A 17,432-nucleotide genomic window follows, 5' to 3' on the forward strand; every position below is an offset into this window, starting at 1 on the left:
ATGATTTGTACATCAACTATCAAGCACCCAAATTACGTTTGATTTCTCAAATTTAAAATTTGAATTTTTCAAACAATCTTAGATGGAGAAACGCCCAAAAAAGTTGTATATCTCGAAAAGTTGTGCAACTTTGTAGTTGACAACTTTTCATTTGAAATCATTTATCCAAGGAAAATTATGGTTAAATTTCCTTACATATGAAATTCCAAGTTTTCAAATAACATCGGATGGAGAAATAACCGAAACCAAAGTTGTAGATCTCGAAAAATTATAAAACTTTGTAGTTGACAACTTTTTTATTTGAACTCGTTTAGGATCCTAAATACTTATTTCAAAACCAAAGCGACATAAAATGGGGAGGATGTGAATATCCCAAATGGACACAAACGTCTTACAGGTGGAGTGGTTAAGGTACGAACACATGAAGCCAGAGGTAGGGGGTTCAAGTGCCGGCAGCCATGAAGCACGCATTTTTCACATGAAAAATCGCATGACAGTGTGGCTGTCAAGTGGGGTCTCTCATGGTATTAAAAATTTTCTATTTTTCTGTCTGTTTTTGGGTTTTCTAGAAACCACATCACTGCCGCTTTGGTTGTGCCAGTTCAGAGACCTGCAGTGATGGGGATTTTGAACCGACACTGATGTTCGGATCTGTAGTAGTGTGCATTTCTGAATAAATTTTTTTTGAATATTTTATTGGTCAAAGAAAAATAAGTTTGTTTGATTACAGCATTTTTTCAAGGTTATCATGTTTATAGAGTAATACTATAATCTAATTTCTTATATGATACACCGCTGAAGATATTTTTTTCCCTTTTTACAGATGAGTTCTCAAGACTTAACATATTCGGCAGAGTAGGTGTCTAGGTCAGCACGGTCCACTTCTGAGATTCAAGAGGACCAATCCGAGGATGCTGATAAAATGATGACGGTTGGAGAGAGCCACACACACACAAACATGACAGCAGGGGTTGTGGAGAAGTCTCAGGTCGCTGGGCGAGATGGAGAAAAAGAATGTATTGCCAAACTAATTTTAGAACATTCTGACAATCATCTTGAGGTGATCGCAGTGTGGGGAATGGGTGGTATTGGAAAGACCACTCTAGTTGCAGATGTTTACCAAAGAAAAGACATCAATGACAAGTTTACAAAGCATGCCTTTGTGACCGTCTTGCGCCCTTTCAAGCTTCAGGAGCTTCTTAGGAGTATAGCTATCCAACTAGATGCAGAGTCATCTGGAAACAAGGGTGCGATGGATTTTGTTCGTGACAACAACAAAAATTATGCATCGATGTCCGTACAAGATTTGACTGATGCACTGGACCGGCTTTCAGAGAATAGAAAGTGTTTGATTGTTGTCGACGACCTATTATATACCCCAGAATGGGATACAATAATACAAGAATTCTGTAAAATTAAAAAGGCAAAAAGCTGGACCATAGTGATCACCACAAGGCAAAAGGATATTGCTGAGCATTGTTGCAACAATCCGGGATGTATACACGAGCTCAACATTCTAGGAGCTGAGGAAGCTCGTGAACTCTTCATAAACACGGTAATGAAAAAGACTCATATTCAGTCTAATTCATTTGATATAATGCTTTGTATAAGCACAACCGTACTGAAACTGGCTTCGAAAAGATATTCTTTAGAATATTTTGTGGGGGAAAATATGAAAACTGGAAAGACTTACCTGCTGTACATATATTCTTATGGGAGGGGTGACAATTATCCACTTCAATATAAATGTTCATTCCAAAAGGTTGAAACCGTCTGATTTCATACCTTCCAATATAAATTATAAAAAATTGTAGTAGATACATAATAGACCTAGTCAACACTGTTGCTTCTTGCCATTTTCTTCCATTAACACATTGGCTAAAGACAGAGCACTAGCTCGCTGACAAGAATATAGCCAATTTATTTTCCATTTCCCCTCTCCTATCTGGCACAACACCTGAGGCATTTTTCTGTGTGTTTATATACTTTGTTGTACTTTCTATCATGATTTGCTGTCGGATAAAAAATTATAACCCTCTAAAATAAAGTTGGTGATGCTTAAGAATCATTTAAGAATCTTCATTCACGGGACTGTCTCGCATTTCCGAAAATAATCGCATATTGACTCACTACTGGATTCAGGCGTTTTGCCGAGTGCCTGCGGCACTTGGCAAAGCCCTAAATACACTCGGCAAAGGCTTTGCCGAGTGCCGCACTCGGCAAAGAGCAGTAGGCAAAGAACCCGTCGGCAAAGGTTTCTTTGCCGAGTGCCACATATCGAGCACTCGGTAAAGCCTTTGCCGAGTGTCACGTCAGCACTCGGCAAAAAAAATCCGACGTCAACTCTGCCGGCCTCTTTGCCGAGTGCCACCTCAGCGTCACTCGGCAAAGAATTTTTTCTTTTTTTTTAAATTCTTTGCCGAGTGCCATACTCTTGCACTCGACAAAGAAATTTTTTCTTTTAAAAAAAATCTTTGCCGAGTGCCATGGCTCTGGCACTCGGCAAAGCTGGAAAATTCGGTCTCTGCTTCCCAGCTTTGCCGAGTGCCATGGTCACAGCACTCGGCAAAGCCCTCTTTGCCGAGTGTAGCACTCGACAAAGAGGGGAAAATGCTATTTTTTGTTTTTTGCTTTCCATCAGCACAAACAAAGAAATCACATATATATCAACACACAGCACAGGATATATCACATACACATCCATATTCCATCACATACACATCCATAACCCATCACATACACATCCACCATCCATAATACATCACATACAAATCCATTGTCCATAATCCATCACATTCATTCGCATCATCCATGACAATATCCATCACAATATATATATATATGTCTCTAGTAGTAGTCCAACATAAGGCTAAGTCTAACATAAGTCCATGCAACATGAAAAGAAACAAATAAACGGTACCTACTGCTAGCCTCCCCACCCGGAGTGTGAACTGCCACCTTAAGGAGGGCCAGTTGTCCACCCGGCCTATGGAGAAGGGCCACCTTGAGGAGTCGGGTTCGAACCCGCCGACTGTTGCTGCACAAAGGAGAAGCGAATTCATGAGTATCTACAGGAGGGCCGCACAAGCTAAAGGAATAAACAACCATATATACTCACCGAAGTCCCTACAGGAGGAGGAGGAGCCACAACTGGAGCGGGCAGCGACTGGGGCACGACCACACCTGGCAAGGCCTGAAGGCTCGCCATGAAGCTGAACATGTCCTGCAGCCTCTGCGCCTCGGCCGCCCTCTGGGCTTGTACAGCCTCCATCTCCAGCCAATGGGCCTCCGCCTAGGCCGCCTGCTGGGTCTCCAACTTCCGCAAGTCGGCCTGCAACATTCCACCCGCAATGTTTAAATAATGCAAAGGCAAGGTAGATGTGTAAAAGCAATGAACGACGAATAAAACAGTACAAACCTGGAGTTCCGTCATCTGCTGCTGTGAGCTCTGCTGCCGAGAGCGTATGGGGAGGGAGGAGCTCGTGCTCCTTGCTCGAATCTCGGCGAGGTTGGGAACAGAGGCGGAGTCTACTGTGCTGTCCGCCATCCAGTACCGGTCGTGCTGCTTCCCTCCTCCCATCCTCATCAGGAGGTCTGTGTCCAGGGGCTGGGTGGTCAGATCGAAGTCCTCCCCATGACGCTCGCGGGCCGCCGAGGTGTACTCGCTAAGCTTGCTGTGGACGCTCGCGTTGGTGTACGCCTCGGGCCCATTCATCGGGTTGTAGGTGACTTCCGGGGCCGTCGCCTTGCCCTTGTGTGCCAGGGCGTACGCCATGAACTCATTGCATTCCTGGCCTTGGTGCGCCTGGGACTGTGAGGAAAACACAAAGATGATTACAAGTAATGAGAATTGAGCGTTAGAATAAATAAATAAAGATGAAAACACAAAGAAGATTACCCATGTTTGGGCGTACGCACTGAGGCTCCGGTTGCCTTGGTGGTGTGGCGCCCCACCCATCTGCAGACGGCAGTCCCGACGGATGTTGTGCTTCTCCGCCCACTCCTCCGAGAGCCACCTATCCACAATGGCCTCCCAGCAGAGGCGGTGCCTGGCGCACCAATCAGGACATTGCTGTATGCCATCAAGTTATTGATATATCAGAAGATGAAATGAAGCCTACCTATTCTTCATGGAAGGAGTCAGTATTAATGTTTCGTACTTATCGAGAGGTACTGCTCCTTGGTGAGCGTCCTGGTCCTGGCATCGGCCTTCCTCACCACCTGACCAAGGACGTCGGCGTTGTAGTTGATGATGCACTGGAGTCGCGTCTCGTGGTACAGGTCCGAGAGTCAGGACCTACAGACCTTGTCCTGCACTCGCGCCACCCGGTCCTCAAACCCTTCGTCGCACCTGAAGAAGTCCTGCATACAGACATCATGTATCGTTTCATTATTTCAAGAACGGCCAATGAATGCGTAGTATTGACCAATTTAGTGTGATGAAGACTCACCCAGAACTCGGCCTTGATCCGTGCCGCAACAGTGCCAAACTCGCTGTCCTCGGTGGCGTAGAAGTGGTCCCACGTCCAGGGCGGTGAAGTCACCGAGGCATAGGTGACCATGCCAGGGTAGTGCTGCCGAATCAGAAGGCCCAGGGTGCCATTGATGTGCCGGCCTGTTCCGGACACAACTTCCCAGTTGCTGCAAGAGTCATTAAGAAAAATTGTTAGTCTCCGGTTCAATTTTCAACATGTCATATGAAATAGTAGTGAAATAATACTTACTTGTCGCCGCTGGGTCGAATCACCGGGCACCGGTGAAGTGGGATCGGCCGCGCCGGGAGCTGTGAGGACCTGCACAAGTAGACTCCCGATGAGGTAGAGCCAGAGGCAGTGCAAGTGGAACCCCCTGCTATCGCTATCGCCGCCTCCCCGTTGTCCGACGAGTCAGAGGAAGTGCCACCCCTCCTATGTGCAGGCCCACTGCCTGGTCGTCCTCGTCCACCGACGGGGTGGCAGCCGGCTGCACCCTCGTCCTCGGATGGCCGTAGGGGCGGCCGCTCCTCGCCCTCCTCGTCGGCGGCTCCGGCAAGGGGTCCTCCTCAGCGTGGGGTGGTGAGAGCTCCCTCATGTAGAGGGAGTTGAACCCCCCCCCCCGACGGGCCTGCCTTCCGCCCGGTATTTTGTCGAGTGCCTGCAATTTCAAAGAGTAAACCAATTAGCACAGTTAAATTACAAGTACTTATAAAGAGATGCAAAATGAACGAAACATAATTGCAATAATAATAATAATATAGTATTACATGAATTAGAAATATTCTTCACGATCGGCAGCGGCTGGATCATAGGTGTCGTCATCACTATCAATATTGTCGAGTAAATCGGGCTCATCTCCATCGTTGTCATCATTGTCATCGCCTAACTGTAATCGCTTAAGCATTTGTAAGTCCTTGGCATTTTGCACCTCTTCTCCGTCGTCCTCATCTCCATCGTCCTGATCAATGTCATTGTCTACTTCCATGCCGATCAGCGAAAACATGTCTATGTGAAACCGGCCTCCCTTCTAGCCCCTCTGGTTGATAGAACTCCCGTGTGTTTGGGTCAAAGTTGTAATCCTCATCGTTTGGGACAGGCAGTTTACCGTGCGGCGATACCAACTGCACAAGGTACCAACCGATAAGATTATGATCACATGTGGAGATGTCCTGGTTTGTGAGCATCGTATGTGACAACGTGCTCGAAACTTTTTCAAATTTTTTCCACGGTATACGCATACGATACGGCGACAACTCGACAAGTTTCATGATTTTCGGAATTCGTTCGCATTTTATACAATTAAAAAACCACTCCCACGCAAGTTGGCGGCGTTGCCCCGTGAGCACGTTGATCGAAATTTCGAGATAGTTCTTGGATTTAGCCTAAATTTACACTAAGAAACAAGGATAGCATTTTTTGAACGAATGTAATCCATTATCCGATGCACCTGCAGTTCAAACTTACATTTTCTGGAAAAAATCAACAAAACAAAATAAACTATAGAAATATGCCAAAAGGCAATGAAAATGTCCCAAATTTAAACATGTTGTTTGTGGTAGTATACTAAAGCTTCAAAAAAAATTGGTGGCAAAAAACAAAAAAAAAATTATTTTGCCGAGTGCCAAGTTTTGGCACTCGGCAAAATAAATTCTTTGCCGAGTGCCAAACGGGGAGCACTCGGCAAAGAGGACGCCGTTGGATGCCGTTAAGCCCCTACCAATCTTTGCCGAGTGTCTGCCTTTGCCGAGTGCAGGTCTTTGCCGGGTGCCAGGCACTCAGCAAAGGCCTCTTTGCCGAGTGCCATATTTTGCCAAGTGCGGCGCTCAGCAAAGTAGGTCTTTGCCGAGTGCCCGAAATTTGGCACTCGGCAAATCACGTGTTTCCCGTAGTGACTTCACATTGCTTCAAATCCCATATTGAATGTGTTGACTTCACATTGTTTCAAATCGCATATATATGTTACCCTTGGCCTGTTCATTATTGAAGGATTCATATTAAAATGTGTTCTAGTCATTTTTTTATACAAATGAAGGATTCATCAAGTTGATACAATAATCATAATTCACTTCCGACCTCGGCATAAAAGCTCATGCTTAAACCTAGTCATACTAACCAACCTTGTGTTTCTTTATAATTTAATTTTAATGTACTGAATGTTTTATATTGCACCAATTTCAGGTATTCAAGAAGACTGTAGAACTCGACAAGGAATATCCTGAGTTGGTTGAACCGGCAAAACTGATCCTAAACAAGTGCGATGGACTTCCCCTTGCAATAGTCACCATAGGAAGCTTCTTGGCAGTGCAAGAAACAAAAAGTGATGTGGATTGGAGAAAATTGAATGCACACATTACTGCTGAGTTGGAGATGAATCCAAAGATTGGGCTTATAAGAGCAGTTCTTATGAAAAGCTATGATGGTTTACCCTATTACCTTAAACCTTGTTTCCTGTACATGTCCCATCTTTCCTGAAGATTGCAATATTAGCCGAAGACGTCTGGTTCGTCGCTGGGCTGTAGAGGGTTACTCAGCGGAGGCACGGGACAAATCTTGCATGGAAATAGCAGATGGTTACTTTAAGAAACTCATTGAGAGGAGCATGATACTACCAACTCATAATTCAATGTACAGCTGACGAAAGGCTGACTCTTGCAAGCTACATGATCTCATCCGCGACATCGGCATTTCAATGTCAACGAAAGAAAATCTTGTTTTCAGGTTGGAGGAAGGTTGTAGCTCAAACACTCACCGCAAAGTACGTCACCTTGCCATAAGCAGCGACTGGGAGGGAGATGAGGGCGAGTTTCAGAGCATAGTGGAGATGTCCCGTATAAGGTCCTTAACTGTGTTTGGCATGTGGAAGCCATTTTACATTTCTGACAAGATGAGGGTTCTCCGAGTGTTGGACTTGGAAGACACTGTAGGTCTAGCTAACCATTGCCTTGAGAACATTGGGAAGCTTCTACATCTCAAATACCTTTCTCTAAGAGGGTTTCCTAGTATCTTTAGTTTGCCTGATTCAGTGGGTAATCTAAGTCAACTTGAGGTACTGGACATCAAAAGGACCAATGTACAAGTGCTGCCCAAAACCATAGTTAGGCTCAGGAAGCTACGTTACATCCATGCTGGCGAAGGTTTTTTCTTTGGTCCTCATAGGTCAGGGCTAAGTTACCGTGGGAAGTGTGTGAAACTCTTGGAGGTACAATGTGCAACATGTTTCGAACGGTTTCAGTATCAGTACCCTTACTCTTGGAGGTACAAGCGTGATCGGTGCGCTATAGCTTGCTGCGCAGCATTACCTTCTATTGTAATGGGCAGGCGATTTCCAGATGATGGTGGTGTTACGGTGCCGAGAGGTATGAGGAAAGTAAAATCGCTGCACACACTGCAGTATGTGCATCTCGCTTGGGGAAATGCTGTTGTGGAGGAGATACAAGGTCTCACCGGCCTGCGCAAGCTAGGAGTGGTTGGCATCAACAAGAAAAATAGTCAGAATTTATGTTTGGCAATTTCCAAGCTCAGCCTCCTTCAATCGTTGTCACTGTGCTCAGATCTAGATCTATCTAACTGTCTGAATGGCATGGAACCACCTCCGGAAAACCTCCAGAGCCTCAAGCTGTGTCATTGCAGGATGGCCAGATTACCGGAATGGATCAAAGGGCTCCAGAATCTGGTGAAGCTCACACTATTTAACACCGGTCTCTCGAGGGATTGTGCAGCCATGCTCATGCAAGACATTGGGGAGCTACGAAACCTGTTGATTTTGCGTTTGTTGGAGTGGTGTGACATAGCTATTGGAGAAGTCCAGTTCACGAATGGCCTTTTTAAGAGCCTCAAGGTTCTCGATCTTGTTTTTGGCTGCGCTCAGAAAATCGAGTCAATCAAGTTTGCCGAGGAAGCAATGCCCAAACTTGAGATGCTGCATCTGAGCCTTGGAGAACATATTCGCTTTTCTGGGCTAGAATATCTCCATAGCATAAAAAAAGTACTGGTATATTATGTTCCGGAAGAATCCAAGGAAACATTTTCTCTGGAGCTGTGGGAGCAGCTTGATAAGAATAAAAAGGGGCACGTGTTGAAGGTACACTGAAGCTTGGGTGCCGTGACTCCTACCTGGGATACTGCTTATTAGATGGTTGTGAACAAGAACCGTGAAGAGTGCGGTGCAGACCACGAGGCGATATGATTATCACTCTCACTCATGCGATCGGAGAATCATCCCTTTTACTGATCTACTCCGTATTGTAGTATTGTCTTCCCATGTATTCTGTTGACTGATGACTGTTGGCTCCTTCCTAGCTGGTATGGGATACTGCTTGAGGCTGTGTATCATGGAAAGGGTGCGGTACAGACGCCAGTGGAGAGTGTATTATGTGTGGCCATCGTCATGCATGCCATTATTTTTATTGGGGAATAATCTCCCTTTTATTCTCTTGTCTTCACTCTCGCGTTTGTTTGTTGTTGTAATAAATTCGTTTAAGGACTTGGCTCTGATAACTAATGAACGTAACCTTCTTGTGTTGCAATTTGGATTTCTGAACTATGATGCATGAATATGATTCACCAGATATGTACAGCTAGTACGCTTGCTGCTGCTATTCCTTATTCCTTCGGGACTCTACTCAGTCAGTCAGTCAGGCCTTGTTGTAGTAACAAATTCGTTCAAGGACTTGCTCTGGTAATGAAGGTAACCTTCTTGTGTTGCAGTTTCGATTTCTGATGCATGATTCACCAGATGTAAAACCAGGTGTGTACAGTAGGCTAGTTGCTGCTATTCCTTATTCCTTCCGGGCTCAGTCGTTTGGTTTGCCTTGCTGTTTAATCGTTTGTGTACTGTACTCACTCACCAAAAGGGGGAAAAAATGTGTACTGTACTTTCTTTGTGTTTGATCCCAGATGATCTGATCTATGGATGCTTCTGACGGACTAATTCCGATCCATGATGCAGTAGCCTTGGATGTCCTAAATTGCGTTGTGTTTGTTGTACCAGATGCATGCATGCATGAAACTTACCAAGACTGCTACTGATGGAAACATTTCTCATCCATGTATTGCTTTGCACTCATACCTTCACCTTCACATTGCAAAGGTGACCACAACAACACTGCTACTGATGCCTGATGGAGAAGTTCCAATACTTGAAGCTACTGTCTTATTCTTTCTAAATTCTGCAGTATCTTTATACTGCTCTAATTCACAGTTGTTTGCTTATCCCTTCGTCCCCGGGTAGGAAGTACTATTACAAAGTTACCAAGACCTGAAGTAATGTTTCACTGTGGAATCATAAGCAACAAAAAAAAATAACTTCACGAATTGTTTGGGCAATAAAGCTTGCGCTTGAAGGCCCAAATTAAAGCAGGCAAATTTCAGGTTCTGCAGTTCTCTGTCTTATTACTCATCGTCATCGTCCATGCATTTGCTGATGGCCTGCAACACCGCTTGCTGAACCATTTGTTCATCCACGCTTCCCCCCTGCTGCTGCTGCTGCTTGCCCTGCTGGCCTGATCCACCAAGCGCTTGGAAGCGGAAGGCGGTGTCGTCGGCGCAGGAGACGTCGGCGTCCAGGACGTCGAGGCCGAGGTCCTCCAAGGCCTCCAGAACCGACACCAGCAGCCCAGGTTGGCTCCTCTCCGTTGACACGTTGATCCGGAACCCTCTCCTGCTGCTGCAACTGTTGCTATCAAGCTCCACTGACGAGACGCTCACCTGTGCAAACATGACATGCATGATGCAATGCATCGAGAGGTTCAATTGTTTTATCATGTATACATCCATACATGTAGGCATGTTGCGTTGCTTGCAAAATTGCCTCTGCAAATATAATGGCAATCATCATCTAGGGGTTGTGATGTTGTAACAATGTGATTACGTTACGTACCGTTGCTGGCATGGCGCTTCCAGAACCAAAAGCACTACTGCTGTCAGTGTCAGCTTGTGACCATGAGGCTGCAGCTGCTTCTTCTTCAACCTTGTCCTTGAGCTCCTTGATGTATTTCGACGCGTCTACCAGGATTGACGTCTTGTTTGCCTGCATGCATTTCATTGCTCATATAGAAATGAACAATAGATGTGCTATTTTTTTCTCTCTTTTCAGAAAAAATAAAAATCAGTAGGTACGGATCATCAGTTTTTTTTTTTTTGGAAAAAAATTGCGGATCATCAGTTAACTAGCTCGATCAATGAGTAGTCTCGGCATGTGTCAGAAACGGTCAAGTGCACCGCCGAATGGGTTTCACAATCACAACCAACATATGCACGAAGTACTAGTCTTATCATTTTCGTGATGACTACATATGTTGAGTAGTTTATATGAACTCTTTTTGAAAAGTGTATCGTCAGATTTTGAAGGGTAGAAAACTAAAGAAATCTTTAAAACAAGCACGCGCATCGAGCTTCCAACCAACGGAGAGATTGAAAGATTCCTACTATTGTTTTTGTCCTCTACTTTAATTTAATAACTAAATGATAGAATCCAGAAATGGGTTTGTAGTGGAAGGAAAGTATGATTATTTACCGCATTTGACTTTGTGACGGAGCGCAGTAGCTGGAGTTTCTCTTCTAAGGCTGCTTTCTTCTCCTTTCCTGACATCTCTCTCCCCACGCTCCTGCTACACTCTTCTCTTCAGTCTTCACACACATTCCCTCCCAGCAGAGTCTGCAGTGAGGATTTCAGGAAGCAGCAGCTCGCTCGAGGTTTTATATATATATATACAAGGACTAAGTAGAAGACACATGTATATTCTCTCTGCCTCTTTAATTTGAAGATCAGTATTGAGTACTGATCCCTGCATCATTGGGGTGCACATGATCATGCTGGAGTATCCCAAGACACAGATCGGTTGTACTCTAGTTTATTCTTCTTGTCCTTACTTCGATTTGTTCTGTACTAGTTAGTTTAATAAGTACTTTGTTGATTGCCGGGTGCAGAATTGCTCGATTGCCGTATCTTGTCGTCCTTAATTATGCTATGGTTACGTTTCATTCTAAATATATACTGTAGATCTCATGATCTTGTTCAATGGATTAGTTTTAAGTTCTTGCTGTAGTGGTTGAGTGATCATTCGTTTCTGCATTTGGTTTAGTTTCTATTTTATCACATCTTGTATGTTTAACTTGTTGTGTTTCCACAAGTAGTAGGTGTTAGACATAATCTGTTGCTCCCTATTCTCTTCTTGGTTGGAGACTGGTCGGCTCGGACGACCACTCTCTGTTGGGAGTTGGGGACTGATCGGCTTTGCCGACCAGTTCCTGTAGGTGTAGCAGTATTGCAATAGGCCACCTCTAGTACATTAGTTGGTAACTATTACATCAGCTATGTCTTGGTAGTGGGCCGATGTAAGTTTTGTACTGCTAGGAGTAGTTGGTATACTCTGTACCCTGGGAGTAGGTAGTTGGTGTACCCTATACCTTAGGAGTAGGTAGTTGGTGTACTCATGCACTCAGGAGTAGGTAGTTGGCCAATAACTATGTACCTGGTAGAGGTACAGCTAGAGTTGTATATATTCCATCCAAAGGGTAATGGAATACTCAGTTCAGTTGCCACAAACCAAAGGGCAGGGGTTCGGCCAACGCTGATGCTTGTGCTGAGTGTGTGTGCGCGCTGTTCTCAATCTTTTCTTCTACCTCTAGCCATAGTGAGTAAGTGTGTGTGCTGGTAAGCTAGTTGCTTACCTGTGTAGGGCAGCCAGGGATCAACAAGTGGTATCAGAGCCGTACAAGCGTCATCGCTGTACTAACCAATGGCGATGACGGACGGTTTGGAGATGGGCGACAGCAGCGGCGCTGCTGTGGCTGTCCAGCCACGACAGAAATTCGTTGTGCGCACGGTGCAGGAGGTTAGCGGCACCAGTTGGCCGACGCTGACTCGCACCAACTATGACGAATGGGCGGTGACCATGAAGGTCAAGCTCAGAGCCCGACGGCTCTGGAATGCCATTGACAAGGGCACCGACAACGAAGAAGACGACATGTCAGCGTTGGAAGCCATCCTCGCTGCTGTGCCAACGAAGTATAGGGAGCCGTTGGGGGTGAAGAGCTCTACTAAGGAGGCGTGGGAGGCCATTGCGGCGATGCGAGTCGGTTCCGACCGCACAAAGAAGGCGACGGCCTAGCTGCTGAAGCAGAAGTACGCCAACCTCAAGTTCAAGGATGGTGAATTGATGGAGGACTTCTCCCTCCACCTGCAGACGCTCATCCGCAAGCTGAGGAGCCACGGCGTCACCATCGACGAAGAAGAGGTGGTCTCCAAGTACCTTCACTCCGTGCCGGCGAAGTACATTCAGATTGCTCTCTCCATAGAGACGATGATGGACTTGTCACCCTCACCATTGAGGATGTGACAGGCCATCTACGGGCGGTGGATGAGCTCATGGAGCAGGCCACAGCAACGACGGATAGCCGCAAGCTGCTGCTAACAGAGGAGGAGTGGGCTGCCCGGATGAAGGAGAAGAAGTCCGAGGAAGCCTCCTCTAGCCACGGTGGCGATGGCAAGCGTCACGGCAAGGCTTCTTCGGAGAAGAAGAAGAAGAAGAAGAAGGTCGACCCCAACGCTTGCCGGCGCTGTGGGAAGACGGGCCATTGGGCAAAGGAGTGCCCAAATCGCAAGCAGGAGAAGAAGGCTGAGGCTCATCTAGCGCAAGCTGATGATGATGATGAGGCCACTCTCCTGATGGAGATGTTCTGTGCACTGCACGACATTGAGCCCAAGGAGAAGGGAGAGGTGATGGCGGTGGAAGGGCCTGGGAAGGGTCTGAAAGCTGTCAACCTCGACGAACCACGCGTCCAAGTCCACCTCGGACATGTGGGTGGCGAGTAGGAGCAGCAGTGGTACCTGGATTCCGGCGCCAGCAACCACATGATGGGCTCCAAGGCAGCCTTCTCTGAGCTCGACGACGACGTGACCAGCACGGTGAAGTTCGGTGACTGCTCAAGGGTGGCGATCCGAGGGCGCAGCACCATCATCTTCAGGTGCCAGAACGGCGAGTACCGCGCACTAACGGATGTATATTATATCCCACAGCTGCGTTCAAGCATCATCAGCATTGGCCAGCTGGATGAGCGCGGCAGCGAGGTACTGATCAAGGATGGCATCCTCAGGATCAGGGACCAGGAGCAGCTGCTTCTTACCAAGGTGAAGAGGTTCCAAAATCAGTTGTACCTGCTCGACCTCAAGGTGGAGCAGCCCATCTGCTTGGTTGCACGGCGCACGGAGGAGCCGTGGCTGTGGCATGCCCGGTATGGACATCTCAGCTTCGACGCTCTTGATCGACTAGAGAAGATGGTGATTGGGCTACCTCACATCAAGCACGTAGGCGAGCTGTGTGACAGCTGCCTGGCCAGGAAGCAAAGAAGGTTGTCGTTCTCGAAGACGGCGAAGTACCGCGCGGCAGAGACCCTTGAGCTGGCGATGCCCGACAGGCGCAAGTACTTCATCTTGCTGGTGGATGACTGCACCTGGTACATGTGGCTACAGCTTCTGACTAGCAAGACCGAGGCAGCGAAAGCGGTCAAGAAGTTCAAGGCGCGCGCGGAGGCGAAGAGCGGCAAGAAGCTGTGCGTGCTGCGGACTGATCACGACGGCGAATTCACTTTGGTGGAATTCACTGCGTACTGCGCGGATCAGGGCATGGTGCAACACCACACCGCACTGTACTTGCCACAGTAGAATGGCTTGGTGGAGTGGCAGAACCAGACGATGGTCGACATGGCTCAATCCATGATGAACGCTAAAAAGATGCGGGCAGAGTTCTGGGGAGAGGCGGTGACCACGGCGGTGTTTATCCTCAACCACAGGCCCACCAAGGCCCTGAAGGGCAAGACGTCGTTCGAGGCTTGGCAAGGACGCAAGCCGAATGTGTCCTTCCTCAAGACATTTGGCTGCATCGGCCATGTGAAGAACACCAAGCCTCACCTCGGCAAGCTAGAAGATAGGAGCACACTGGTGCTCCTAGGCTACGAGGAGGGCAGCAAGGCCTATCGGCTTTATGATCCCAAGAGAGGTAAGGTGGTGATCTCTAGGGATGTGGTGTTCGATGAGAAAGTGGCCTAGGACTAGGACAGTCCGGGCACAAGGAAGCTGGCAGCTTCACCAGCACCTTCTTTGTCGAGTGCATGGTCATCCACAGTGGTGGAGACACTGGAGAGGAGGTGTCGACCACTCCAGCAACAGAGCCGAGCACTCCTAGGGCAGTGCCAAGCACTCTAGGAGGGGTGCTGAGCACTGCAAAGGGGGTGCCGAGCACTTCAGCAGCAGTGCCGAGCGCTCCAGCAGTGGATCCGACCACTCCGGTAGTGGTGCCGAGCGGTCCAGCAGCGATGCCGACCACTCCGGCAAAATAGGGAAGCCGGGGACCACCGATCGAGTTCACCTCCCCTCCGAGCGACATTAGCGAGTTCGTGGATGCCTTCCACGACGGCGAGGAGGTTCGGTTCCACAGGCTGGACAACATCATCAGCAATGCAGGGGCCACAGGTCTGGTGAGTCAGCTATTCGACGATCCAGAGCTGCTCCTTGTTAGTGCTGAGGAGCCACCGATGTTCGTGGTGGCTGAACGTGACGCCAATTGGCGACAGGCGATGTTGGAAGAGATGAAGGCCATCGAGGACAATGGCACATGGGAGTTGGTAGATCCACCGGTGGGCTGCAGGCCAATCGGTTTGAAGTGGGTCTACAAGGTGAAGCGGAACAAGCGCGGCGTCATTGTCAAGTACAAGGCTCAGCTCGTCGCCCACGGCTTCGTGCAGCGTGAGGGCATCGACTTCGAGAAAGTCTTTGCTCCGGTGGCGCGAATGGAGTCCGTTTGCTTGCTGTTGGCCATGGCAGCAGCGAAGGATTGGCATGTCCACCACCTCGATGTCAAGTCTGCGTTCCTCAATGGCGAGCTCACGGAGACGGTCTTCGTCAAGCAAGCTCCGGGCTTCGCTGTCAAGGGCGCTAAGCACATGGTGCTCAAGCTGCGCAAGGCGCTCTACGGGCTACGGCAGGCCCCTCGGGCATGGAACGCCAAGCTCGACGCCACCTTGGGCGAGCTTGGGTTCACTCGCTGCGCTACAGAGCACGCGCTCTACAGGCGGCGATGGGGGAAGGAGGAGCTCCTTGTCGGCATGTACGTGGATGACTTAATCGTCACCGGAGCGCGAGCAGAGGACATCGATGGTTTCAAGCGTGAGATGGCGTCTCGTTTCAAGATGAGCGGTCTCAGTGTGCTCTCCTACTACCTCGGCATCGAGGTGAGGTAGGGGAAGCAGAGCATCTCCCTAGGCCATCGCGCCTACGCGGAGAAGCTGCTGGAGCGTGGCGGCATGGCGGAGTGCAAGCCGTATGCGACTCCGATGGAGGAGCGGCTGAAGCTGAGCAAGCACAGCACTGCTACAAAGGTGGACGCGATGCGCTACCGGAGTATCATCGGCGGGCTACGCTACCTCACTCATACCCGACCGGACATTGCGTTCGTGATTGGGTACGTCAGCCGTTTCATGGAGGACCCGCGCGAAGATCACTGGTCGGCAGTGAAAAGGTTGCTACGCTACGTCAAGGGGACGCTCGATCAAGCGATCATCTTCCCCAAGAGTGGCAGCAAGGGAGGGTTGCGGCTCATGGTGTTCAGTGAGGCACCCCCAAGGCAAAGGAAGGTGAGCCGGAGCTCACTGTTTTTAGCGATGCGGAGATGGCGGGCGACATTGATGGGCGACGGAGCACCTTCGGCGTGCTCGTCTTCTTTGGAGCGGCCCCCATTGCTTGGCAATCGCTGAAGCAAAAGATCGTGGCGCTATCGACATGTGAGGCAGAGTACGTCGCAGCGGCCACGGCGGTGTGCCAGGCTGTCTGGCTGCGCCGGCTGCTAGGCAAGCTAACCAGCGAGGAAGCTCACCCGCCAGCTCTGATGGTGGACAACCAGCCCGCCATCGCCCTCCCCAAGAACCCTGTCCTCCATGACCGGAGCAAGCACATCAACATCAAGGTCCACTTCCTCTGGGACTGCATCGATGGAGGGCAGATCGTCATCGAGTTTGTCGAGACCGACAGACAGCTCGCTGACATCCTCACCAAGTCACTCGGACGCCTGCGGTTCATGGAGCTGAGAAAGATGATTGGCATGGATGAGGCCAAGGCATCGGGATAGCAGCAGGATTAGGAGAAGAATTGTTAGACATAATCTGCTGCTCCCCATTCTCTCCTTGGTTGGAGACTGGTCGGCTCGGCCGACCACTTCCTGTTGGGAGTTAGGGACTGATCGGCTCTGCCGACCAGTTCCTGTAGCTGTAGCAGTATTGCAATAGACCACCTCTAAGTACATTAGTTGGTAGCTATTACATCAGTCATGTCTTGGTAGTGGGCGGAGGTAAGCTTTGTACTGCTAAGAGTAGTTGATATACTCTGTACCTTAGGAGTAGGTAGTTGGTGTACCTTGTACCTTAGGAGTATGTAGTTGGTGTACTCTTGTACTCAGGAGTAGGTAGTTGGCCAACAACTATGTACCTGGTAGAGGTACAGCTAGAGTTGTATATATTCCATCCAAATGGCAATGAAATACTTAGTTCAGTTGCCACAAACCAAAAGACAGTGTTTCGGCCAACGCTGGTGCTTATGCTGAGTGTGTGTGCGTTGTTCTCAATCTCTTCTTCTATCTCTAGCCATAGTGAGTGAGTATGTGTGCTGATAAGCTAGTTGCTTACTTGTGCAGGGCAGCCAGGGATCAACAGTAGGGTGGTCCAAGACTCAACTGGGTTATTACTGAAACTTGTTGACCGGAAGCTATTTTGTCTTGCTGATTGTTAAATTCGTGCAAGTTTTGAACCACTTGATGATCTTTTTATTTCCCTCTCCTAGTCTGGCAGCGCTAAAGTTGATGTGGACAATACTATTGTTAGATCGTAAGTAGCTGATATACAAACGACATACAACATTTTACAGCAGTCGTTTTCTTTATTTTTCTGTGAACTATGCATGCGTCAACA

At 48.3% G+C, this 17,432-nt stretch overlaps 1 protein-coding gene and 1 pseudogene across 1 annotated transcript; one reads left to right on the top strand and one right to left on the bottom strand.

Annotated features, from left to right (window-relative positions):
- The first annotated feature begins 958 nt into the window (after window positions 1-958).
- LOC136479188 (disease resistance protein Pik-2-like) lies at window positions 959-9,705 on the top strand (annotated as a pseudogene).
- On the bottom strand, window positions 9,536-11,110 carry LOC136481311 (basic helix-loop-helix protein 004-like). The gene is made up of 3 exons (XM_066478670.1): window positions 10,990-11,110; window positions 10,354-10,503; window positions 9,536-10,181 (listed from the first exon to the last, which is right to left on the bottom strand). The coding sequence occupies exons 1-3, from the start codon at window positions 11,062-11,064 to the stop codon at window positions 9,867-9,869; spliced, it is 540 nt and encodes a 179-aa protein (XP_066334767.1). The 5' UTR covers window positions 11,065-11,110; the 3' UTR covers window positions 9,536-9,866.
- Window positions 11,111-17,432: the final 6,322 nt, after the last annotated feature.

The sequence above is a fragment of the Miscanthus floridulus genome, chromosome 9, assembly GCF_019320115.1.
Source record: "Miscanthus floridulus cultivar M001 chromosome 9, ASM1932011v1, whole genome shotgun sequence".
In the NCBI taxonomy this organism is placed as follows: domain Eukaryota; kingdom Viridiplantae; phylum Streptophyta; class Magnoliopsida; order Poales; family Poaceae; genus Miscanthus; species Miscanthus floridulus.